This window comes from Ananas comosus, linkage group 20 (genome assembly GCF_001540865.1).
Source record: "Ananas comosus cultivar F153 linkage group 20, ASM154086v1, whole genome shotgun sequence".
Taxonomy (NCBI): domain Eukaryota; kingdom Viridiplantae; phylum Streptophyta; class Magnoliopsida; order Poales; family Bromeliaceae; genus Ananas; species Ananas comosus.
Genome location: NC_033640.1, coordinates 9,609,896 through 9,635,714, shown reverse-complemented (window position 1 = coordinate 9,635,714; position 25,819 = coordinate 9,609,896). Strand labels below are relative to the sequence as shown.

The 25,819-nt window shown below is 35.6% G+C and overlaps 3 protein-coding genes and 1 non-coding gene across 6 annotated transcripts; 2 read left to right on the top strand and 2 right to left on the bottom strand.

The window, feature by feature from the left end:
- Window positions 685–5,464, top strand: LOC109725601 (putative MYST-like histone acetyltransferase 1). Its single transcript, XM_020254840.1, has 8 exons — window positions 685–889; window positions 1,699–1,787; window positions 2,316–2,522; window positions 3,168–3,236; window positions 3,505–3,666; window positions 3,965–4,058; window positions 4,225–4,364; window positions 4,702–5,464. Exons 1-8 carry the CDS (start codon window positions 685–687, stop codon window positions 4,747–4,749), a joined length of 1,014 nt encoding a protein of 337 aa, XP_020110429.1. The 3' UTR covers window positions 4,750–5,464.
- LOC109725478 (uncharacterized protein sll1770) lies at window positions 6,689–15,239 on the bottom strand. 3 transcript variants are annotated; one of them, XM_020254678.1, is made up of 21 exons: window positions 14,639–15,239; window positions 13,774–13,909; window positions 12,267–12,433; window positions 12,032–12,152; window positions 11,814–11,914; window positions 10,980–11,078; window positions 10,642–10,752; window positions 10,457–10,536; window positions 10,260–10,329; window positions 9,670–9,743; window positions 9,476–9,545; window positions 9,080–9,168; window positions 8,860–8,984; window positions 8,585–8,665; window positions 8,440–8,500; window positions 8,305–8,359; window positions 8,111–8,209; window positions 7,707–7,796; window positions 7,444–7,503; window positions 7,171–7,333; window positions 6,689–6,880 (listed from the first exon to the last, which is right to left on the bottom strand). In XM_020254678.1, exons 1-20 carry the CDS (start codon window positions 15,125–15,127, stop codon window positions 7,217–7,219), a joined length of 2,295 nt encoding a protein of 764 aa, XP_020110267.1. In that variant the 5' UTR covers window positions 15,128–15,239; the 3' UTR covers window positions 6,689–6,880; window positions 7,171–7,216. The 3 variants fall into 3 exon arrangements, with proteins under 3 accessions (XP_020110267.1, XP_020110266.1, XP_020110269.1); XM_020254677.1 differs by lacking the exon at window positions 6,689–6,880 and having other exon boundaries at window positions 6,968–7,333; XM_020254680.1 differs by lacking the exon at window positions 6,689–6,880 and having other exon boundaries at window positions 6,968–7,333; window positions 13,833–13,909; window positions 14,639–14,756.
- Window positions 18,289–19,272, bottom strand: LOC109725480 (protein EPIDERMAL PATTERNING FACTOR 2-like). The gene is made up of 3 exons (XM_020254683.1): window positions 19,135–19,272; window positions 18,977–19,029; window positions 18,289–18,571 (listed from the first exon to the last, which is right to left on the bottom strand). The coding sequence occupies exons 1-3, from the start codon at window positions 19,223–19,225 to the stop codon at window positions 18,377–18,379; spliced, it is 339 nt and encodes a 112-aa protein (XP_020110272.1). The 5' UTR covers window positions 19,226–19,272; the 3' UTR covers window positions 18,289–18,376.
- On the top strand, window positions 22,414–22,485 carry TRNAW-CCA. The gene has a single exon. It is a non-coding gene; the product is annotated as a tRNA-Trp (tRNA).

Here is a 25,819-nt window from a genome sequence, read left to right as displayed (position 1 = left end):
TACTATTTAATCTCTCAATTTGTTTGATTTGAGTTAGTTAACGGCCCTTTGACTAGTGTTGTCTATTTTTACATATTTAATTAGTATACTTCATAAAATTTTCACAATCATAAATTAATTAAATTAAAAAATTAGCTTAAATTTTAAAATGAAAATACTGTTAATTGAATTATATCAAACAAATTAAAAAGTTAGAGAGTAAAATTAAAAAAAGTGTAAATATTTTGAATAGTAAATTCAAATTTGTTCAGGTAAGTTTTATATGTTCATACCTTTTTAAAGTGAGCAAAAAATATATATATATATATATATATATATATAGACTCCGGCTACTATGCTATTAATAGCACAAAGTACTTGGTGCTAACCTTTTGATCATTTTCATCCATTAGATCATACTATTTAACCAACCACCCACTCAACCCTAAGGGACCCACATCATTCTAACCGCACATCTCTTAATCCAATGGCTAAAAACTTGATAGCACTAATGACTTGGTGCTATTAATAGTATAGTAACCTAGTTCTATATATATATATAATATGCCCTCAAAGTATAAGGGGCTGTTTCATTAAAAGTCGAGAAGGGAGGGGCCTTCGTGCAAACACGTTCAAACGCACGCAGAAACCCGCGAAGCGAACTGTTTCTTTGGACCGCCCTATATAAAGAAAGAGCCTGCCTCGATGAGCTCGTCGCCGGAGCCGGGAACCAGCGGCGGCGCCGCCGCTCCGGGGGCGGAGGATGACCCGGCGCCGCCGCCGCCGCTGGAGGTGGGAGCGTCCGTGCTTTGGCGGCGGGAGGGGCAGCTGATCCCGGCGGAGATCGTCGAGCGCCGCGTGATTCCCGGCGGCGGCGATGAGTACGAGTACTACGTGCATTGCACCGATTGTGAGCCCCTCTCTATCTCTCTCTCTCTCTTCTCTCCTCAGTTCGGAACCCTAAATAGGGTTTGGATGAGGGTTTGGGTTGGGGATCGCTACTTTGTTGCTCGGTTTCTCTGTTTGTTTCGACTTTTTTTTTGTTGTTTTGTTAGAATTATGGTGGGGATATGAGCGAGATGAGGGAAATTTTGGTGCCCTAATTGTGCTCTACGATTGTCGTCTTGGGACTGTCACAAAATGCATGTTCTTGGTAGGGTTTAGGGTGTTGGTGATTAGTGCGATGAGTTCTAGTACATTCTTGTGGTGCTTGTCTTCTAAATGCTTCTTATGAGATTCGAAATGGGTTCCAGAAACATCCTAGAATTGTGAATTTATTCAAAATGTTTAATGATTTGAATTGGCATTGTTCCAGGGTTAAAAAGATTTTGTATAACCTCTCTATCGGTTATGAGCGATTTGTTGTTGAACTTAGAGATGATCTCAGATTCTTTAGTGTATACTAGTTTGTTATTTAAGCCGTGAACATTTACTTATGTTTCCTAATACTGGGGAGCTTCCTTGAACATTCCTGTTAAGCATTTAGATGTAATTGGTTGGCCGGATCTTCCTATATATGCTTCTATTGATCATACAGAGAAGTCTTGGTCTATAACTGAATTGCGGGAACAATGGAGTTGAATTTAATCAAAATTTAATCAAAAAGTGCTCAAAGTAATAAAATGACAATGCAATATGATTTTCCTGTGACACTTAGGGGGGATGATTTTCCTTGTTATATCATACATAGCTTCTGTTCCTACATATGAAATTTTGCAGCTGATAGGAGTCGTGGTGTGTGGGTTAAGAGTGAACAACTTGATCTTGGTTTGGAGGGGGCTGATGCAGATAAGCGAACGGACGATAAGGTATCGCATTAATTTTGAACAATCAGCATGATGAAAATATCGCATGTTACAGATCTTTAATCTCCCGAATTTGTGACATAAATGATTTCTGTTCTGGAATATTCAGGAAATTGAAAGAAGATCTAATTTTCTTTGATACTAATTTGTTTATCTTTTCTGGTGATATAATGGCAACATTTTGTTGTGGGACCTATCTTTTTTCCCTTTCTTAGAGGTTAGCATGCTTCATTGCTTGTGATATACATGCAATAATATGACCACAGTATTGCTATTAGCTAAATCTTTAGCACACTGTAGTTTTGCATAATGTGTCATAAGTTGCAAGTGTGTTCGGGTGGATAGCTTTGTTCGGTTATTAGCTACAAAGAAAAATGAACGTCTTGCAGTTTGTGTAACCGTAATACATTAGCAAGCAAGTTTCCTTTAGGGTGGAAAAGGAAGAGTATTCATTACGTTCTATCTTCTATCTTTTGTACTATATTGTATTTTCTAATTGTCTAGTGAGAGTAACCTCCTATTTATATTCAGGGACATGAGGAGTTTGATATTGCTAGCTTGCAGCAATTGCGTGAGATTATTAGACTCAAACATATTGCGAAAATAGGACTTGGCACGCATGAAATTGATACGTCGCTTCATTCTCCTTTTTTGGATGATAACGACAATTCGAAGCTATACTTCTGTGAGTTCTGCCTTGATTTTAAGGAGCAGAAAGGACATCTTGAGAGGCACATGGTGAGCTAAACCTTGTATTTTTCTTATATTGACCTTATTCTCAAAAATCAATTTATTCACCAGTAAACATATTCTTACAATCTTACTCAACTTGTTTTGCAGATTTTCATATTCTGAGAATCTTTACCCTAACTTGTACTTCTAGATTTTGATACATCATCACACAGTTTTTTTACTTTGATTATGCAATAATGTGCAAGAGATAGGGTCAAAAAGGTTAATGGACAATGCTACTACCAAGGATTGCCACTTTTTGGTACATACCATGCTTACACGGGGTGCAGTTCAGTGTGTCAACGACCATTGAAAATTCTTAATTATTTTGTTCATGTGCAACTAAACATTACGAATTAATCAAAAAGAATTATTTCTGTTATATTTACGGTTACTGCCTGTTATAGGTTATAACTAGTGTATACAGTTGCTAAACAAAACATGTAGGGGAGTTTATTCCTTCACTCTATGAAAGCTTCGTTTATATGCTTCCTTCTTAAGATCGAGGTTTGAGCAGTTGAATTCACGATCTGTGCTGTTAGAAATTTTTTTTTTTGATGCCTATGAAAGATCATTGCAGTACATGCTGGTTTTGATGCATCTGTTTTGCTCTATTCTCTCATTGACAAATCATATTTTTCTATCTAATAGGAAAGTTGTCATCTTAGGCACCCGCCAGGCACTGAGATTTACCAGAGTGGCAACCTATCTGTGTTTGAGGTAAGATCGTCATGTGAATGAACATTAATTTAATTCATATGATTTATGTTACTCAAAGTGGCAATATAGTGCTATAGCCCATGAAGTCTGACATAAATAATTTTTTATGATAAATAGTTCTTTAAAGTTTAAATCCTGACTTTAATTAGGTATGGCAGTTTTTAATTTTCTACTTAGAATATATCTAAAATCCTTTCCAAAAGAAGAAGAAGAAGAAGAATATTGAGCGTTTCTAATTTCCTGTACTCTAAGAGGATGTATATACCAGGTTGATGGCAAAGAGGAGGAGGTTTATACAGGAACACTCTGTATTTTGGCAAAATTATTTCTTTCGAGCAAGGCATCCAAGCCTGAAGTTGAGCACTTCTTGTTTTACATTCTTTGCGAATATGATGATCAAGGGTACCATATGGTTGCATATTTTTCCAAGGTAATTGTATAGCTGAGATATTCCATGATAGTTTATTATTGTTGTTTCCTATGATATGGGCTTATGCCTTGATTTTGGCTTCTTAAGAGAAGTTAATCTTTATTTCGATCAACTTTGACGTTTGCACATATCTTTGAGACCTCAATTATCCTCTGGGTTTGCAAACGCCACGTGGTTTTTTGTGAATTTGGATACTTTTATGTATCTATTAATAATCACATATTCTCATTTTATCGGCAAGCTCACAATTTGAGTTTTACACTTTCACTGATATAATACTTTTCCTTATATATTTTAGGTTAAGAACGTAGAGCAGAAGTACAATTTATCTTGCATTCTCACCTTCCCTCCATTCCAGAGAAAAGGATATGGTACACTCCTAATAGAATTATGTAAGCCTCCTAGCGTTTCTAGTAGATCTTTTCCCAAAAGAAGAAGTGTTCTAATAGATTGAAAGGGACATTTGGAAGCTTAATCTACACGATCAAAGAGGGAAAAGCACGTGATCAATGAATAAATTGTGAACTGTCTCATGAAAAATAATGATATTATTGGCAGCATATGAGTTTTCGAGAAGGGAAGGCAAAGCAAGGGGGCCGGAGCGGCCTCTCTCTAAGTTGGGACAGTTGAGCTACAAATTGTACTGGACAAGGGTTCTTGTAAACATCCTTCAAGAGAAGGAAACCGTGTCAATCAAGGTTAGCATCCTTCACAATTGATCACAGTTATTTCCTTCTACTGTATTTAGCTGTGAATTTAATTTAAAAGAATGATTTGATTTTACCAGAATATATATTGCTGAATTTGAACCTCAAAGATGTCAGAATGCACTATTTATTTTAAAGATGAATGATTTTTAGCCTAATATTCTACTGGTATTACTAGTTTGAGCACATTTAACTTGTTAAGTTGATTTAATCATCCTTGTCGGTCATACTCTCTTTTGTTATGTCGAGATAGTAGTATTTATTCTGCACTACTTTTGCATTCTCTGTTACCTTGGTCGAAAGACTTCATGTGACTTCATTTGCGTAGGTTTGCATATGTTCTCACTTGATTGGAAGATTTATTGATCAGTCTTAGGCCAACTTTGCGGCAAGTAAAAGTTCAAAATGCTAGGAACAAGGATTGAAGATTTTCTTTGATTAGGCAAACATAATGATGCTACGAACATTAATGCTTTGGAAAAGAGTAAGACCAAGCAAGTACTTTTCTACGGTATAAGAACACTAGCGATACGACTTTGAAGAATAGTGGTAAGGATGTATTGAGGAAGTGCAGGATCTTCATTGATGTGAACTGAGTTTAAGTTGTGAATATAAGTATGTTAGTTATCAAAGAAGGAAAGACTGATAAATGGACCGAGTTGTTGGAAAGATTGCTAATTTTCTTCAGTAGAGGTCAAAGAACCTGTCCCCTTTCGGGAATCATGCTTGTCTAGAAATCCTGTCACTGCTCACCAACAGTGCTAATTTGGTTGTTTCGATCGCAAAGGGAGACAAGTTTTCTTGTGTTCAATTTTAGGAACTTAGCGACTCAACGGGCATAGCGGCAGGAGATATATTGGACACGCTCGAGGATCTGGATCTGATAAAGTACAAGAAGGGGATGCTGGTCATATGTACAAACCCCAACATCCTCAATCGCCACCTGAGACCTGCAGGCGTTCGAGGCGTGGAGTTTGACGCTAGCAAGCTGATTTGGACTCCCTACCACATGAGGAGTTGATGAAAATTGACTTACTGTAAATACAGTGTACAAAGGATAGGGGATTCATTGTGGTTTCCAAAAGAATAATAATCACCTGCCCGAATTTTGGCCAGATATGGTGGTACTCAGCATATATAGGGTTTTTTTTTTTCTGTATACTTTCTGATTGAGAGAGACTACATTCTCTGATTTGGATGGCAGCACACAGAGAGAGAGAGAGAGAGAGAGAGAGAGAGAGAGAGGAAGGGGGAGAGAGATGTACTGATTCTGGTGTTATTTTGTTGGAAGATGCTTCATCTGATCTTAGAAGGATTATCTGCAGCAGTTTTGCATCATGAACCTATTCAGAGCTTTTTTTTCCACAACAGAGAATTGCAGCTTTCTGCTGGATAATAACTGGTTGGTTTGAGGAGATTGTTGGGCTTGGTGTTAATGTCTTCCACTAGAATCATATCTGTTGCGTGGTTAATCAGAAACGTAGTCTTCGAGCTTGAATGGTTTTCGTCCTCCAAGTGTTTCAGTCTTTACCAATTTCGCCCCAAAAGTTTGGCTTACTTGATTGTTTAGTCCTTATATCTACCATTGCCTGTGCCGGTGGTTGACCAGAGGGCGACAAAACATCGGGGGACCAAATTGTTGAAGTTGGAGCTTTGAGGATCTAACTGAAATTATGATCAAACTTCATGCAGTTGGAACTTTTTGAGTAATAAATCTCTGAGTGGATTGTCGGCTCAAGCCGACAACCTTCAAGCAGTTGAGTTTTCGGGGCTGAGGCGAAAAATCAACATTTATGGTCACAAATGATTTTCATAGCTCCCTCGTCCATTTTATATTTTACCAAAAATGTTATCTGTACACTTATATGTAGGTTTAAATCTTACCCCTCAATATTTAGACATAACAGGTGATTTTCATCATCAGCATTTTGTCATAACGGCTGAGGTGATGATTCCCGTGGTGTCCTTGTTTTATTATTTGTACTTAGCTATCAAAATTATTCTCCCCCCCCAAAAAAAAAAAAGTTAGTTTCGTAAGTTGTTGGCGCCATGGACAAAGGCACTGTTTGTTTTGCCGGAGTTGCAAGAGCAAGGATGTTTGAAAGCTCCAGCCGTAAACCTGATCTCGACTCGACTTCGTAGGGGAACAAAAACGAAGCCCAGGTCCGGTTGCCTCCAAATGCTGCCGAGCCTGCAGCTGCAGATTGACAAGGCGAGCTAGTCCTGCACCGGAGGTCCAGACCAACAAAAACATTCCAAGCTAGGCAGATGGCAAAATCAAAGTCTTCAGCTAATTATAAAATAAAAACGAGCCATGAATGAAGTGATTATACTTCAAGATTGAGGTTTAATTTACAAAAGAAACATTGAACATTAGTCCAAACTGCAGACCAGAGAACAAGCAACATGATTAAATTCATCTTCCCCCAAAAACATTCAGATGGCTACCATTCGAGGCAACGCTGTCATTTGTCTTGCGAGCCTTCTACAGAAAATGTTGTCGAAAACTGCGAAAACAAAAAAGATCCACACTAGCCTGCAGCACTCGTAATAATTTAAATCTGCAGCAAACGTAACGCTTCTCGCACAAGCAGTAGGGTTACAAGCAGAGGTCGAGCACCTTTATTTTGCGAGAAGTTGAAAACAATATAACATCATATTTACATCTATATATCTTATGCATGGCATTTACATATTTCAGCTCGCTAATGTTGTTACATCGCAAATCAGGGCCGGGGTGGGATGAAGAAATGCGCAGTAAAGGAAAAATAAATAAAATGAGGGATAGTACACGAACCAAAACTATTTGAACAGAAGGTGTTGATCGCGGAGTGACCACCAACTTATGCAGTGCCTGTTATCAATCTCTCTTGTTGATCTAACTTCTTGACCTTGAGAATACCAAAGAGAATTCGCAATCCAAAGAATGCGGAGAACACATATGCGGTAATTGCTGGGACCTGTGCAAGAATAATGATGATCAGGATAATAGACATCAACATGTGCATACACACATGAAGAAATGATAATGAGATGTGATGAAGTTTATTCTAGAGAGAGAGTTGCTTACTCTAATAGAATTGAGGTATAAAAGTGTAGCAAGGTTTACTAAACTTCCTGCAGCAACCGCCTGTAAATGGAGAGGAAGCTTCAAAATTAGGATTTTAACTCAAAAGAGTGTACTTGACATTTACAAAATTTGGGCAATAAGCATGACGTGTAATTAGCATTGATTCCCCTGTTCACTGTTTGCTATCGTTCACAAAAAATGCGTAGCTAATGTAATCATTTTACTTGAATATGCGACAAAATCACGAAAGAGAATGAACTCACATTTCCAATTGTCCGCTGTACAGCAGAAACTCTTTGGAATGCTCTTTCAGATTCCAAAGTTCGCACTCGAAGCTTGAGATCCCCTTGCTCCTGTAAGATAATGCAATTGCATTATAACTGACTACCAGTGAAAAAAAAAAAAAAAAATACGAAACTACTTGGGCCAAGCAGGAGGTTCTGCAAAAGAGTTGTTAAGGAAGCACTAACAGCTTCTACTATTAAAAATTTTGTTAAATTGGATCTGCTTTTGCAACACAAAAGCTCATTTTATGGCAAAACACCTGGTTTCTGAAAGTTCTGCTTTTCGGAGTGGATGAGTTACCCTAGAAGCCAGGCCAAACAAGCACAACAAGCAAACTACTGGGTAAATAATGCAGTGTATCTGTTTAGTGTTTAGTATATACCAGACGTTGAATTATTTGCGCAAGTCTTTCAACTCTATCAGCTTGTCTAAATAGATTATAGAATGCACGCGATTGGCGCTCCCATCTTTTCTTTATATCCTGCAAATTTTTTTAATAAAGAAAATATATTTAAACTTTGGTAGTGCACCATCATTTATGACCAGTAACTTAACAGTAAAGGAGCACGCTCTTACCTTTACAACTACTTCAACACCAGCTTCCCGAAATCTTAGTAATTCCAAGGCATACCTAGCAATTAAAATCACGTAATTTTAGTCAGATCTGAAAAATAGTAGAAAAATACTATAAGATCAGAAATTGATACTCACGGCTTGGCGATTTCTGTAATGTCGAATCTAGGATCAAGGCCCTTCCCAATCCCATCCAATACTGCACGTACAAGAACACCATTATTTAAGACGACTCAATGAAATGATAGGGTTCAATTAGCTCTCAGGCTGTTAAATAAAAGACCTGAAAATGCTCTAACAACAAATGTGAAAGTAGCAGGAAAGCGAAAAGGTTGATCTGCAGCAATTGCCAAGAGATCCTCTCCTGCAAAATAGATTACACGTGAGAACCAAATCAGATAAATACTAGACAAAAATACATCATAAATTGCAAACATTCACATCTTCTTAGAGAAATTTAATCTAATGTTTCTCCTACTACATTATAAGGTAATACTAAAAGTCTAATAGTATAAGAGTTGTCGCCACATAATATATAAAGTAAATCAAATCCATTACCAATTGCTGCGAGTCTTTGCTTCTTCTTTTCTAGTTTTTCCTCTCTGGTCAGTTGCTTTTTAAATCCGAGTTCAGTGCTTGCTATCTCTCTCTCTTTCCTCTGGGCCACTAGACGTTCCTCAAAGCTGCAAAAAAAATAAAGTAAAATAAAATAAAATATAAAAAGAATGTACCTCAGCCTTACAGTTCATTACTTCGACAGTATTTCTTGTGAAACTACCTGTTAAGGAAAAATAAAGCTGTTCTTCTGACAGCTGTCATATCACCGGTGGGAACAAGGACTCCCATTTGAATCATCGCTTGAAGCACCTGTATGTTGACTTATTTGTGATTCTATGTACTAAACTAAATTCTTCAGAATACAAACTCTGTTAACAGCTGGAGTTCATGCCGTAAACAAAAGCACAGAAATGCACAGATATAAAATAAAAACCACACAACAACATCAATCATTTACTTGTAACATGAGAGAACAAGGTAAAATTATTCTCATGAAGAAGAAAACCTGTGCAGTTTATGAATTTTTCGCAACAGATTTTAGTTTACAGGACTTCTACGCACTTTGAAATCATCTCCACAGTTCAGAGAAATATTGAAAAGGTCTAGAGAAACTAACCCTATCGGGGTCCTTTTCATATACTCCATAGAATGTTTCAAGCAAGCCTTCCCTTATATTAGGACTAATACTGCAAGGAAAAAGAAAACCAGCACAGATTAAAAGATGCAACAGATAATGGCATTTTCAGTTTATAAGGGGGGATGGATTCCGCAAGTCAACAGCCTATGGGAAGTGAGGATTCAAAAATCAACCTTCCCATCATTCCAAAATCATAGAAGATGAGCCTGCCGCCATTGACATCATCAACAGCAATATTTCCAGGATGCTGCAATGAGAAGGCACTGTTAGAGCAAAACCTACACATCATTGTATCTCTAAGAACTTGAATAGCATAATGAACTGAACTTCCACTAAATCTCATCTACTGAGTCTCAGACCAAGAATTTTCTTCCTTATTCGTTCATGATGCTTCTATCTCTAGTTGTACATGCTATTAAAAATTAATGAGGAACTGAGGAACCACAACAGAGTAATGATAATTCTCCGAAAGTCTTAGGCTCCCAGTTGTTGGTTTGCTGTCAACACTCCATCCAAAAGGGTGGCCTTTCTCTCCTCCACTCCCCCTTCCACCCCAAAAGAAAAAAAAAGGAAACAGAAAAACTCCATAGATTTCAGCGGCAAATATGATTCTCATAGAACTGATATTACTACTACAAACTTGTCTTCTCGACTGAAGTTCTTCATATACTTCTGAATTATTTTAGTCTGTCATCTCACGCTGCTCCAGTAATTTTAGGGCATTGACACATTATGAATTCGTGTCGAAAGAAAGAAAACTAACCGGATCAGCATGGAAAAATCCATGAGATAAGATTTGCTCCAGATAAGACTCAACTGCATATCGGCCCAATCTGTGATGGAAGGAGATTAATTTCAAGCTCAAGGTCAAATCAACTTAAGATAATATGCAGATATAAATCCAAAAGAAGTTCTTCTATTAGGATTCCCGTTGAAGAGGCAATCCCAGTTCCCCTGTACCTTTTCCGATCCACACCCAACTGATCTAGTTGCTTTATCCTGTTTATCTTTATTCCTGGAACATATTCCATTGTCAATACCTGCAGCAAAGCAAGAAGCTATTTATTTAGCGGATTCCTTCATACGAAAAATGGTTTCTGAACCAGATCTCTTTTTCAAGGCTTACTAAGTCTGAGGAGTTGAACCTGAGGTGTCGTGTATTCCCAGAATACATTTGGCACCTTTACATAATCCATATTTTTGAAGTTATCAGCAAACTTTTCTGCATTAGCTGCTTCTTTCATATAGTCTATTTCCTGAAAAGAGCCATTACAGCATCAGATATATAATTTATTAGTTTGCAGCTATCAAGCTGTAAACATAAGGAATTTCATAGTTGTGGGAAACACAATAACAAGACTATATACAATACTTATACCACATGTTGATGGCTTAAAATTATAGTACACTTCACTGGCGTTAATGAATGGAATAGTTAATATTGAGATGTTGGTGCAATGAGCTAAAAAATATCAAGTTTTACCTGATATAGGACGCTCGCACATTCATCATAGATAGCAACCCAGTCTCTCTTGGCACCATCTGACTTCGGATCCACTTTCTGAAGGTATTCAGCTATTACCTGCAATGTTCCCGGATTGTATAAGATCCGAAATGGCATCAGAATGACAGAAAAACAATAAATAATCTACATTCCTAACTGTACTTGCTACACAGATGGAACAGCAAACTCAGGACCAAGGCGCAACTCCGAGATAACCTTACGACTGTGTACATATAATACGCAGAATGCTCTTCGCTCAATAAGCTATATTTAATTACAACAGTATTGGAGCAAGCATCCGGTGATCAACGGTCCAGACATCTGACGTAACACATTATGAAGCAAATGCAACATGACACCATCGGACATTCTTACAATTACTTGAATTTATGTAAGCAACAAAGTAAATTAGTTTCTCTTACCAAAGGAAGGTACATGAAGGGGATGTTAGAAATATTTCTACGATAAAGAAAAACAAAATTTTAAAAAAAATCTACAAGTATATCACAACACAGTAATTTTTATTTTCTACTTCTCCCTATATCCCCAGGATATCTCAACAGAGATTATCATTCACGTTTTTCTTAGTAAAACAATCTCACTCATCAAAACCATCACCGCTTCACCACTGCTCATCCTTGCCAACCCTGGTCAGTGTAGGCTACCCGACAATGTGAAGAAAGATACTATCCAGTTGCAAGTAAATTAGTATATCTAAGATCGAGGAGATTGATTGTAGTGACAATTCATAATTGGATTAGTACCATTCACAACAGAGTCCACAAGAAGGAAATGAACATTTCAATAACTAACCCTTAGATTCTTCAAATCAATGTCAAATAGTTCCTTCAGACCAGGTCTTTGCACCTTGATCACAACTTCTTGACCATTTAATCTTGCACGATGAACCTGACCTGCAACAGAAAGGTACACTGCTGCAAATTACTTTGACTAAAAAAATTTGAAGAAAGGAGACAAAAAACTCAAAAAAATTGAAGCTCTTGTCACTCCTGCTACTGGCTATATCTTACCAAGACTTGCAGCAGCTATTGGCTCATAGTCAAATCGTTCAAATATATTATCCACTGAGGCTCCAAGTTCTTCCTCAATAATTGATACAGCTGTTTGGGAAGGGAATGGAGGAACTTGATCCTATAATATGAGAAAATTTTATCATCTAATTGGTCAATCAGAACGAAGCAATGATAGACCTCATAGTTGAATCATTCAAAGGAACATGAAAAGACGACGGATAAGCATAATGACCTGCAATTCAGACAACTGATCCACATACTCTTGTGCCAGAATATCCACTCTTGTAGAGAACTGTTGCCCAATTTTGATAAATGTGGGGCCTAATCTCAAAATACTCTCTTTTAGCCACTTTGCGAGGGTTTTCCGTCTTATAACCTTTTTCTCCTCCGTCATTCCTCCTGTAGAGCAGATGCGACTAATTTACTGATGGCCCAATTTCACATTTCATAACATTCAGGAATATAAAAGTACTCCTAAACAATGTCAACTAACAAGTATCATGTAAAAAGATTTCGAGAGGTACAACCATATAACCTGATTTCAAGAATACGGGCCTTCACATATACATCCGTGCAAAATGATCTATTCACATATACATCACTATCTAAAATCTGTATTGTCACACGTTGCCACTGAAAGTGCTGCTTCTTACAACAATACCTTAAGTTGGAGAGCCACCGAATTCAGGGGGGAAGTTGGTTTTGTATTCTAAAAAAAATAATGAAGGTAAGGCCTTCTTTTGTAAGCAAAAGAGAGCATGAGTAAAAACTTCAATTCTGAAGGGTATATATGAAAATTCGATTTCCCAGGGATACAAATGTAAATATATAATACTTAGCCCTAAAACCTAACAGGCACTTTTGTAATGATTACTGTATAATGGACAATTTGCAATTGTGAAAGTCATCAGATTGATGTATAAGGGATTGCCTCACTAATACTGACCTATCATGATCATCATAAAATCCACAATAGGTTCGAATAGTTGTTAGACTTGCTATAACTATTGTTCTTCTGTAGTTACAGAGAGAGCTAACAGCCTCAAGGATCTCAAAAAGGCATGATCATACTTTTTAACTAATTCAGAAAGAGTACGATGACAACTAAAATCAAATGGAGATGCAACAGATGCCTTTATTAGTCAGTTGGGAAATAATTCTAATAAAAGAACAGAATAAGGTTAATAAGCTACTAGTAACAGACATATGAGTGATTCGTACAGGCAACAGCTCTAACCTTCCATAAGTAAATCACCAACCTAAATTGTTTTATTTTCTTCGAAGATGGTCACAATTTCATCACAGACTTGGCATGCTCTACAACTAAAGTTTAAGGGATTGTTTGGTCAAAAGCAATCATCTTTCAGCAAGCAGAACTCTTTCTCAAAACAGACTGCCCTACTGATGTGCATGCTTTAAGTCTTACATGATTGAATATACTACATGAGCTCATTGTACAAGGCATCAATAACATATTCTTCCAATTCGCTTTAACCAAACAAATGTTAATAAATCAGCATACTTCCCATTAACAAATTAGTGATCTTTTAAGAAAAGGTCCATCATGCAATGCTTGGTCCCAGACTAACTGCACTATCCAACTCTACCTTCCTCTAACTACAACTGCCTTGTTTCTACGAATTAAAGTATGAATAACCAATAACTGAAAAACAAGTTAAAAAATCATCGTTATGCTACACTAAGGTATTAACAAATATATCACCATTAAAACACCCTACCACGATAAGAGAATTTCTGGTTGTTGAGCCACGCCTTAAAAAGGAAAAGAAAAACAAACCCCCATATTTCCAAAGTTCTTTGGATTGTGGAATAGGTTTTAAATCGATTCCAGCGCCCACCAGGGGAAACAGAAACCTGCAAGAGAAGGATAGTCACCATAAAGGTAATTAATATAAAAAATGTAACACTAGAAACACTCTTGCATCAAGTTGAATCAGATAAATGGCATATCAAACCCAAATCAAGTGAGGTAAACACACACCAAGCAAAAAAACATGCATATTCATTTCTATAAAGATAGAATCATAGAAATGCGCAATTTAAAAGTCTGCACATTCCATCGTTGTATCGTGGGTAACATTTATGACTTTGCTTGAGCAGCGGAGTTTAATTAGTTCTTTCAAATAGCAGACTTCCATATGCACATCAATCATCCTTCGAGATGGATATCAAGCTAAAAGTAACTAATTTTCAAATCAAAATTTGTGGGTAAAATGTTTAGATGGTGATCCTAGTTAAGTGCGCACAATGATTTTTCTCTCTTAGGTCTCTCACGGTATGCTTCTTACTAAATGGATAACACAGGCCTTCCTTTGCCATTCTTTTGTATCTGGAATTCCCTCGAAGCAATAATAACCTCATACAAACAAGTATAATTGGTCTTTTAACACCAAAAGGCTAGTCTTTAATATTCTATTGTGGAATTCGCACGATTTGAATTCTCGATTACTAGTAGTCCACCGTCGATCTGAATTTCATGCTGCAGATACTGCTATTACTACTAATACAGCAATACTACAACAACAACTACTACTATTAAGAATACAACTACTGCTAAGGAAACAAGAAGGCTAAGCAATTTACCTGGACCTCTTGTCCCCCTTTCTTAAACCAAGCATCCTCCTTTCCAATCTCCTCCACTCTCTTCTTCCTCTTCGTCTCCTCCGAAGCCTCATCTCCCCCTTTCGGGGCTGCGCCATTACCATCCTCATATTTCACTAAACTCCCATTACTCGCTCCATTCTCCTTCAAATACTCCTCCAAGCTGCCATTCGTACTCCCCTCTACCACGTCATACCCAAACCCATCTCCGTTCCCGTTCAATCCAACACCACCCAACTCCCCCTCGATCGAATACCTACCCATCCCCCCATTCGAAACCTCGGCGTCCAGCATCCTCTCCTCCAGCGCCGCCCTAACGAGAACCCCACCGAACGACCTACTACGCCGCCGCCGCCGCGGCGGGCTCCGGCTAGTAAACCTAAACGGCAGACCTCCGGCGATCCCCCGCGGCTCCGCTCGCCGGAGGAGGTCGTGGATGGAGACGGGAGAGGCGACGAGGGCCACCGCCATTGCGAATGCTTCGGAGGGGTCGGGTAGTTAGGGTTTCGTTAGGGTTTACGATTCAAACCCTAGACACGACCATGCGAATGGGGAGGAGCCGAGGAGAGAGAGAGAGAGAGAGAGAGAGAGGTTGAAATGTTGGATACGTGGAGGGAGAAGAAGAGCGGGAGAGGTGGTCGACGTTGTGCCACGTGGCCGTACGGCGGATGAGGGGCGACGTCTCCGCGCGCTTCTCATTGGTGGGCTGGGCCCGGGTACGAGGCCCAACGACGCTGCATCCACAATTCGCGAGTTTGCGCGGTAAGTTACACCGCGGAGTTTGTTATGGTTACCTCGGTCGGTGACGTGGCAAAGGGGATAAACCGCTAATTCGAAGAAATCTCTGCATGCACCCGGTGCACCGTGAACCAAATCTTTTTTTTTTCCTTTTTTTTTTTTGTGGGTTGGCCTTTTAATAATGTTCATGCAGGGGATCCAATCCCCCATCTCTTAATCCAAGCATTATATGCAGTGGTGATAGTACATCTTTAGAATCTCACAATAAACACTTTAGACTCAAATTTTAATTGACCGTGAGTGTTATCTAGCATTGGAATATCTGAATACAAGAGATAATTTTTTAGACGAATTAACAATATTCTATTCTCGTAGCACGATTGGTATTTGGGATTGTTTGGTTAGTATATTAATGTATAAATTTTCATATGCAAGGGACGTCATAGATTAGATATATATAACTAGACTACTAAATATGAATCAACTAGAATTCGAACTTGGGACCTTGGGTACCAACTACCAAGTCCTTTGTCACTTGCTCTAGGACTATATATATATATATATATATAAATATATATATATATATATATGGTGTCCAAAATATCCGATATTCCATACCGACCGACCCGGACCCTATCCGGACCCGAACCCGACCCGATAAAAAATGAATAGTAATCGGATAAAAAAAATTACCTATTAAAGTTTCGGGTATGGGTCCGGATATTTTATACCATACCCAATTTGGATCCGACCCGAACCTAACTTTTAAATATGTAGGGTTCAAAATAGTTTTCAAATCCGGACCGACTCGGACCCAAACCTGGACCCGGACCCGCGATGAAATATCCGATAGTAAATAAAAAAAAATAAACTTTTGAAGTTGAAGGATCAATTTTAATATGACTTATAGATGATGAGTCACTACGTATTTTCATCCTAATGAAACCCTAGCCGTCTCTTTACTCATTACTTTTTTTCTAATTTTTTACTCTTTGTTTTCTGCTCCTTTTTTTATTATTTCATTTCCGCAACAATTTTCATTGTCATCATCATCATCAGTGTCATCATCATCATCATCAGCGACAATATTTCTTTTGAATGAATTTTATTGGACAGTACAACTTATTAGAATGCGAGTTTTTTTATGTGGGGCTTTATAGTTTGTCTATTGACTATTAATAAAGTTTATAAAAAAAATATATTTATACGATATGACCGTACCCGATCTAGATCCGATCCATATCCGGGTCTTGAACGGGTAGTATACGGGTAGTTACTACCCAAACCCGCTCAAATAGACCCGATGGGTATATAAGTATACTTAGTACCCAGATCCGAACCCGACTCGAAGTTAAATGGGTAGGGTATATATATTTTTTTGTAACCATTTTTTTTTAGGGTATGGGTAAAGTATATTAATTACCAGACCCGATCCGGCCCACGGACATCTTTATATATATATATATATATATATATATATATATATATATATATATAGAGTCCAGCTATGGTGTTTGTAAAAGCACCAAGTATTTGGTGTTTGTAAGTTTTTTACCGTTAGATCTACTCCTCAGATTATTTTCAACCATTAGATTATACTATTCAACCAACCACTCACTCAACCCTAGGGGGCCCACATCATCCTAACCACATATTTCTTAATCCAATAGCTAAAAATCTATAAGTATCAATAACTTGTTACTTTTAAAAGCATAGAAACTCAATTCTATATATATATATATATATATATATGTATATATATATATAAAATTAGGTTGGAATAGTACTTCTACTAGCATCAAGTCATTTGTGTTATTAGGTACATTCTCGGCTCTTGGATAAATGGATGTACAGTTTGGATGATAGTGATCTCCCAGAATTTAGTGTGTGTACGGTTGGTTAAATAGTATGATCTAACGGATAAAAATGGTCAAAGGAATAAATCTAATGGTGAAAAACTTTATAGTGCCAAGTGCTTGATACTATTAAAAGCACCTCAGCTGGACTCTCTCTCTCTCTCTCTCTCTCTCTCTCTCTCTCTCTCTCTCTCTCTCTCTCTCTCTCTCTCTCTCTATATATATATATATACTGCATCTTTTGTTCTCAATTTTATACAAAAATGCAAGTAATTAAAACTACAAATGAGCATAGTATTATATGTACATATTAATGAAGAGATCGATATGAATATGCTCATGCACACAGTTCTTTCTTCGTAGTAACTACTAGTGTTTTCGAGCAAATATGCACTTTTTTTTTTTGTTTTGTTGTTAACCACATAGAACTTGAATTGAAAAAAAAAAGCCCATAAAAAAGGCCAAACGTGCCCCAGTATATACAGGTTGATCAAAATGTTCATGTGGGTATAAGTTCATTTCTACGGTTTAATTTTAATTTGCACGTAATAATTCTTCTGTCACTGTTTTCATTTTGCTCTGAGCAATGCTCATTAACAGTAGGCGAAAAATAATAAGCGAGGAAAAGATCTAAAAAGAAGTACATGCGTGCAGAGAATACACTTAATATTGTTAAAAACAAGTTTGATACTTTGACGATGCGACATAGAACCGACTGTCCCTAACGTAAATGGCAAAAAGCTTGATAGTTGGTATCTGAGGTACAAAGTTCGAATTCTAGTTGATTCACATTTTCAGCTAAGTTTAAAAATAAACGAAACGAGTAGCATGCTATATATCCTTCTATCTCAAAAATAAAAAAGAGGATGCGACACAGATTAGTTAATAATCTACTCTCAAATATTGAAAAGGCTCATCATTTACAAATACCCCATTACACTTCCTCCAAACCAACACCACTTCTCAATTTCGTGCTCCCCCACATTAGTCTACTAGAGGAACATTTACAACAAGAAAAAGATGAAAAGGGAGCGAAAAAGTTAAAAATGAGTCATATATGACTTAGTTTCTCCTCCATTAATGACTCCTTTTGCTGAAACTTGATCATGCAAGTCCGTATATATCATCAATTCGACGGGACGTGATAGTATTTCCCCTTGCACATGCAACGGTAGACGATCGGGCACGACTCGGCGACGGAGCACTTGAAGCTCACCATGACCCTCTTGCATGGAAAACACGCCCCGCAAGCGTTCGTGCAGTCGGGCAAGCTCGAACCGGTCGCGAACATTCCTTTTAGGATGTCGTCATCTCTCTCCTCCTGCGCGAAAATACAAAGCAATGAATGTCGATTCTTCGTCTTCGATCACTTTGTGTGTTTGAGCCATGTAAGCTAAAATCTTCGACTTTCATATTTGATAATCGGTGTTACATCTAAAGTTTAAACGTAGAACCAATAACAAAGCCAAACAAGCGTGAAAATAGAATCGAGACCGAAAGCAGAAGCTTCACATCGAAACTAGATTCTACAATTTAATGAAATGGTCGTTTAGCGCTTCGATGTTCTACTCAAATACAAAGTTGCATTAATACAAGAAACAATTAAACTCTATAGCCATATATATATATAAATGTAACTCATGTTCTCTCTTTGGTTTGGAAAAAGAACAACATATGCAAAACCCTTTTTTTAATGATTTCGATGGAAAGAAAACAATGTACAAACCTTAAACAAAGAGCTTGTTTCATCTCCTTCGTCATTCGAACCCGTTATATCATCTGTGAAACAAAATGCAAGCAAAATTACGCATTATTTCCATACTATCAAAACCGACGTAAGAAGTTAATACTAAATACAATGTGCGTAGAGACTCGTAAACTTACGAGGTGTTGATCGAAGACCTTCACACATTGTAGAGATCAATAAGAGCATGAATAGAAGAAGTGTATCTTTGGTGCAATAACACTTCTTCATGACTCTTTAATAATAAGAATATCTCTCTATATATGATGGCTCTTCAATGGAGGAGGCTACGTTGATATATACTTGATACCCTTCAAAAAAGGGAGGCCCAAGTGGCCTTGTATATAAAAGATTGATGAAGTGGGTCATAAATGAGTTGCAGAGAGGATCTTTGATGTCCTTCACATGATCCTCGACACATGATTCGGAAAATTCACATGAATTCTTATTAATTTTATTTAGTGCATTTGGCCCAAATTTATGAGGCAAAAGAAAAGGAAAAAAATGTATGGATAGTTCTCTTACTTTCAAAAATATTATGGCTTAGTTTGAACTTTTTACTCAAATACTTTAGCCTATGAAATCCCTAGTATATTATAATTAATTGTATCTACGCGTATTTGAAGTATCTAACATCTATCTATATATTAAGTCACCTGCTTAGCACATAAACATTTTTGTACAAGATGATCATTTTACCATTCTTCAAACCGATTGTGTTTTGGTTTAGCTGAAATAGGATTAAGAGTAACATTTTATTCGACAATTAATCGTCACCATTACTATATATATATGTAGTAATTTTCCCATAAAGATCAATCTTATTATAATAATACTTTATCAAATAATATTGGATTCTACAACTGGGCCAAAAGGACAGTAAACTGTATTATCGTGAATGCATATGAGTAAGAGCTTATTTTGCTTTATTGTACAATATAATATTATTGTTAGTCAACATTAATAGAGTATTATTTTAATAATGGTGATCATGATCAAAATTTTCAAACTATAGCTTCCGCTCTTAAAATGCACACCCTCTCTTATGCTTTCTATAAGATTAAAAGTTACGGACTTTATAAAAGTCAAATCAAACAGACACTAATAAGCTAAACTTCTATAATCTATGTATATATAACCAAAAAAATAAAAGGGAGATGGAGAGAGAGAGAGTGAGTAATGTTTGGGCCACTGATGTAGGTGGCTTCATTTATGTGTGTCATCTGAAAGGGACTGTCTCTGCATTGCTGCCTCTCCTGTGAAGAGAGAGAGAGAGAGAGAGATAGGAAATTAATGCTATCATTTGAAAGGAGCTTGAGTTAGAGCGTAGAGGGGAAAAGGGAGAGAGATCACGTGGAGAAGTGTAACCTTTTAGATTGAAACAAGAGAAAGGGAGGTGGTGGGGGCTTAAATGAGGATGCATTTGCATGGAGATTTCATCCCTTTGCCTTAAATGAAGCCCTCATTGAAACCATTCATGGGGGCTTCATTTTACAAGCCCCCCCTCCTTTGTCTCTTTCTACAACTTCTTTTATTAAGCATGTACCAGTGCTAGCTAGTATGCATGCTCGCAAATAACTCTACAAATTTTCTATAAACTCGCTTTAATTTATATCTTGTTGATCGATATAGTCTCTCGTTCAGACCGGTCAGGCATGGTACGACACAGTTCGGATTCGCTCGGATTAGGAATCATACATTCGGGGCGTAGGATGAAAGAGTTAAGATTCGTGTTGTGCCCACCTCGCCGTTAAAGTCATTTTGGCCCAAAATTAAAAAAAAAATATGAGCATTGGTTATTTGAGATAGTAATTTGATATTTTACTTCTAATACTGTAATAAAACTACAACCAAAAAGGATAAAATTATCCTATTGGAATTTTCTTTTTAAAACTCAATTGAATAGTTTATGTTGTTTGGTCACACAGTACGTCCAATTGATGGTATGTAACCTTATTTGGTACATGCAATATTTTCTTGTTTAGTCACATCTAGCTATTAACTTGCAGAATACTTGTACTGAGAAAAAAAAAAATCACTAAATTTTAATCTAATTATTACAAGACACTAACCTAAGATCTACACTTTAGGTAAAAAGATACAAAGATCCTCTCAACTGAAGTTGATCATTTCTTTTTCTTATTTGTTTTGCCTGAAAATTTCGCCTTCAAATATAATTGATGAGTTAGATTTTAAACGCAGTATATGTCACGGCTTTTCATTAACCAACTTTCAACTATGACGCTAAACTATATTGGGACATTAATTTTTAAGCATCGTTAAATATATTAAAAAAATGTCTTTAAATGTTATTTTTTTATAGCGGGTGGCGTTCATAACTAGTTAAGTTCATAATTTAAGTCATTTCATAATATTATTTGAACTTAACTTGAACATTGAGAAAACAAAAACTATTAGATGTAGGAAGACATAAAACCGTGTGTGTGTGTGTGTATATATATATATATATATATATAGAGTTGAGCTGGAATACTATCGGTAGCAAATAAATTCCGTTGCCACCCATTTGTTTTCGATAATGGAGCCTTCAAATCAACAATCGGTATCGTTGAAAATGATTTATACCACTTGAAGTATTTAGAAATAAAATTTCATATTTTTCGATATTGTTCTCTTGTCCATCAAGTGGGCGTAAAAATGAACGACTGAAAATGAATATTCTCTAAAAAGTGATGATAGTAATTTTATAATCAAGATCGCGAGTATAGATCTTATTCTAAATAGTTTAAATAATTTTCTAACCAAAATTCAATTGATTTGGATAGCTTTACACCGTTAAACGAGAAAACGCCTCATATCTACTGTTCAAATTATAAATTTTGAAATATTTTGATCATTAGGTCAATGATGTCGAAAAAATTTAAATTTTGGTTTCTAGATAGTTCAAATGGTACAGATCATGTTCAACGGTCCCGATTGTCGATTTGAAGGCTCTATCATCGAAAACCAATGGGGGGCAACGGAGCCCGTTTGCTACCAATAGCATTCCAGCTCAACTCTCTCTCTCTCTCTCTCTCTCTCTCTCTCTCTCTCTCTCTCTCTCTCTCTCTCTCTATATATATATATATATATATATATATAGTCTAGCTACTATACTTTTATAGGTATAGATCATTTTGTACTCATAAATTTTCGGTCATTTAAATATGTCCCTTTGACCATTTCCATCTGTTAAATAATATTATTCAACCAACTGCTTGCTCAACCCTTAGTAACCACTATCATCCTAACCGCACATCTATTCATCTAACGGTGAAAAACTTATGAGTATGAAGAAATTTATAATCATAGCGTGTAGTAGCCCTAATCTATATAAATATACATATACAAGGGAAATTCCTTTAGCAATTATTGTAATATTAATACATGTATAATTTATTTTTCTATTTTATCAATTGGGATCCGTGGCGCAATGGTAGCGCGTCTGACTCCAGATCAGAAGGTTGCGTGTTCGATTCACGTCGGGTTCAAAACCCCGATCCAAAACGGATCTTTTTCGTTATTTTTTTTTTTTTGAATATGATTTATCCTCTTTTTCTACATTTTTATTTTTAAACTGTTTCGAATGATTTTCACTAATAATTCGATCAAATTTTATAATTTTTCATGCCGGTTCAAAACTCCCCGATCCAAAGAGGATCTTTTTGTTAATTTTTATTTTTTTGAATATTTATCCTCTTTTTCTACATTTTTTTTTAAAAAAAAATGTTTCGAATATTTTACCCAAAGTAGGCCCGCTCAACTTAAACTTTTTTTTTCATTGGCCTCTTCTGAATTTTAAGTTTTTGGAATTGAGTAATTTTAGTTTAAGTATATTATAAATTTTAAAAAATTCACTAATAATTCGATCAAATTTTATAATTTTAAAAAATTAACAACTACCAACAGGAGATATTAAATTGAATAAAATTTTAGTTTAAGTACTTAAAATAATTCAAAAAAAAGATGGTGAGAAAATGTCAAGGGGAAGAAGCTAAAACGCCTATTTAAACCACGCCTAGTTTTAAGTATCATGGCTTAAAGTATATAATTTTTGTATTCTGTGATTTTATTTTTCTCTTTTTGTTATTCTTCCACTAATTTTTTTCGTTAAATCAGTGACAAAGTTAAAACTAAATGCTATAGAGTGAATATTCGAAAAACTATAGGAGGGATATGAAGTTTTTTATATATAATTTAATGAAAAGTTAATGAAAGGATTGACGAAAAGAGAAAATAAAATCATAGGGTACTAAACTGATACAATTTAAACCATAAGATACTAAGTGAGAAAGTACGAAACCACATGAATAATATTTGAAGTTTATTGCTTCCTCCTTAAAACTGGCTTATCTGGTCTTTCGATAGAGTATAGTATTATTTAATAAAGTGTTATTTGAATAATACTATTGCGTGAGGCACTGCATTAAATTACCCTCAAATATTTTTTTTGTGCTGAAAAATATAAGTGCTAAATAAAATTCACCTTTTTACTTACCAAAATCTAAAATAGAAGGCCACTATTCATAAAGGCGGCAATTTGAATCCCAATTTTTAGGAAAAACTTCAAATATCACTCCTGTGGTTTCACACTTTCTCATTTTAGTATCTCGTGGTTTAAATTGTATCAGTTTAGTGCCCTATGATTTTATTTTTATCTTTTTATTATCAATTTCACTAATTCTTTTCATTAAATCAGTGACAAAAATTTAAACTAAAGGGTACTAAAGTGAATATTTGATAAACTATAGGTGGAATATCTGAAGTTTTTTTTATATAATTTAACGAAATATTAACAAAAAAGCTAGTGAAAAGATAAAAATAAAACCACATGACACTAACTTGATACAATTTAAATCATAGGGTATTAACATGAGAAAGCACGAAATCAGAGAAATGGTATTTGAAGTTTACCCTAATTTTTATGACATACACATACAAAGATTCAAATCCTTGAGCTGTAAAGTAACTCTGCAAATTTTAAGATAAAATTGTACTGAGTGGTCCATCTTATTTCTTAGATACATAGTTGTGTGTGTGTGTGTTTTGTGAAGCGTGGAGTAGGGATGTAAATGGATTCGGGTTGGCCTAGCTCCCACCTCAATCCACCTAAATGGGACGATAAGTGAGAGCAAAAGAGTATAGAAAAATATAATTCGTCATGAATTTGTTTCGATCCATTGGAGCGATAGGAAAAAATTCTTTTTTTTTTCTTTGATCCACTTAAAAAATCTACCAATAATTTAATCTTATGCTGATCCATTCCGAATGAAACGATAAATAAAGATAAAAAATAAAATTAAAATTAATTTGCTCTAAATCTATTTCAATTTTCAACACGGTAAACAATGGAGCAGGAACGTGGAGTGTTTGAAATCATGGTGCTCGTGTCTTGTCTCTTTCCTAAACCATAATCCTTGATTTTTTTTTTTTTAATTATTACTTGTGACTTGTTTCTCACTTTAGCTACTTTTTCCCCACATCACTTGTCACACTTTGACTCCTATTCATTGGTGTTGCTTCAAAGCATCTCCTTACTAATAAATTCCGGAATAAAAATCAAATTAGTTAAGGGACCGTACGATGCTGCGGACAGTTATTTTAAAATTTAATTTTAAAAATTAGTTATAAAATTAATTTTAAAATTTAAATGGTGCAATAAATACATAAAAAAATTTTAGTAGGCATAGTAGTCCCCCATTAGTTAGTGAAATAATTTTAGTAGGTATCATAGTCTCCCAGTAGTGAGTGAATGAGATAAGAAATTATTGTTTGTGATTCTTGTAATTAATTTTCATCAAATATAAAATTAACTTAACCTGCATTAATTTTTTTTATTTTTTAATGTACAATTTGTATGTGAATGCTCAATATTATAAAATTAATATTTATATTTAATACCAGTAGTGTAAATTATTTAACATTTATTTATATATTTTATATTTTATAAAAATAAATAGTAAATTATATAATAAATTATTATATAATAATATATCTATATAGCAAATAAATATATATATTAAATAAATATATATTATAATAATAAATTAAAAATATTATATAATAAATATATTTTATAATAAAATTATATATATATATATATTATAAATATATATATATATATATTATATGATAATATTATATAAGTGGGTCTGGTATGCTAATGGAAGCACGGAGCCCTCTGTGCTTCAGCAATTATTTTCGATGTTCGGACTTCGAATCGACATCGCTCCGTTAAGAGTTGATCTAGAATAATTTGAAGTACCTAAAAAAAAAAAAAAACAAAGAAAATAAATTTTGGTGATTTTTCATATCAATCTTGTCTAGTGGATCGCAAGGGCGCTCAAAATACAATAACTTTTAATGGCTGCTCAGTGAAGGCCGGTTGCAAGTTTAAGCGTGTTAGAAATATCCAAATCCCATGAAATTGTTGATAGAAAATGTCTTTATAACATAAAAACACAAGATCAACTAACTTTGATCTAAATTTTAATGTCATATCATCATATGTTTGTAAAGATTTTTATTTTCAGCCATTGATTTGAGCCACTTACGATCATTCTAGTCGAAATGATATCGAAAATCCGCTAAATTTATTTTATAATATACTTCAAATACTCTAAATCAGTCTAACAGAAGCCGATGCGTGCGATTCGACAAAGTTCGACATCGAAAACAAAGTGGACACACGGAGGCCCCTCCGTGCTTCCATAAGCCATCATAGCTGCCATACTAACTATATATATATATATATTTAACTTAAATAAATAATATAATGAGAGAGAGGTCCACTGTGGACCTCCCCTCACGTGGAGGCCCTCGGTG

Excerpts from the sequence above, each read along its gene's own strand:
- LOC109725480 (XM_020254683.1), bottom strand. The coding sequence starts at position 19,225 with ATGAAGAAGTGTTATTGCACCAAAGATACACTTCTTCTATTCATGCTC. Across the intron at positions 19,030-19,134 it reads AGGTCTTCGATCAACACCTC|ATGATATAACGGGTTCGAAT; the intron begins GTAAGTTTACGA and ends TTTGTTTCACAG. Across the intron at positions 18,572-18,976 it reads AAACAAGCTCTTTGTTTAAG|GAGGAGAGAGATGACGACAT; the intron begins GTTTGTACATTG and ends ATTTTCGCGCAG.
- LOC109725478 (XM_020254678.1), bottom strand. The coding sequence starts at position 15,127 with ATGGCGGTGGCCCTCGTCGCCTCTCCCGTCTCCATCCACGACCTCCTC. Across the intron at positions 13,910-14,638 it reads AAGGGGGACAAGAGGTCCAG|GTTTCTGTTTCCCCTGGTGG; the intron begins GTAAATTGCTTA and ends CTTCTCTTGCAG. Across the intron at positions 8,360-8,439 it reads ATTACAGAAATCGCCAAGCC|GTATGCCTTGGAATTACTAA; the intron begins GTGAGTATCAAT and ends TTTAATTGCTAG.
- LOC109725601 (XM_020254840.1), top strand. The coding sequence starts at position 685 with ATGAGCTCGTCGCCGGAGCCGGGAACCAGCGGCGGCGCCGCCGCTCCG. Across the intron at positions 3,667-3,964 it reads TGGTTGCATATTTTTCCAAG|GTTAAGAACGTAGAGCAGAA; the intron begins GTAATTGTATAG and ends TATATATTTTAG. Across the intron at positions 4,059-4,224 it reads TACACTCCTAATAGAATTAT|CATATGAGTTTTCGAGAAGG; the intron begins GTAAGCCTCCTA and ends TATTATTGGCAG.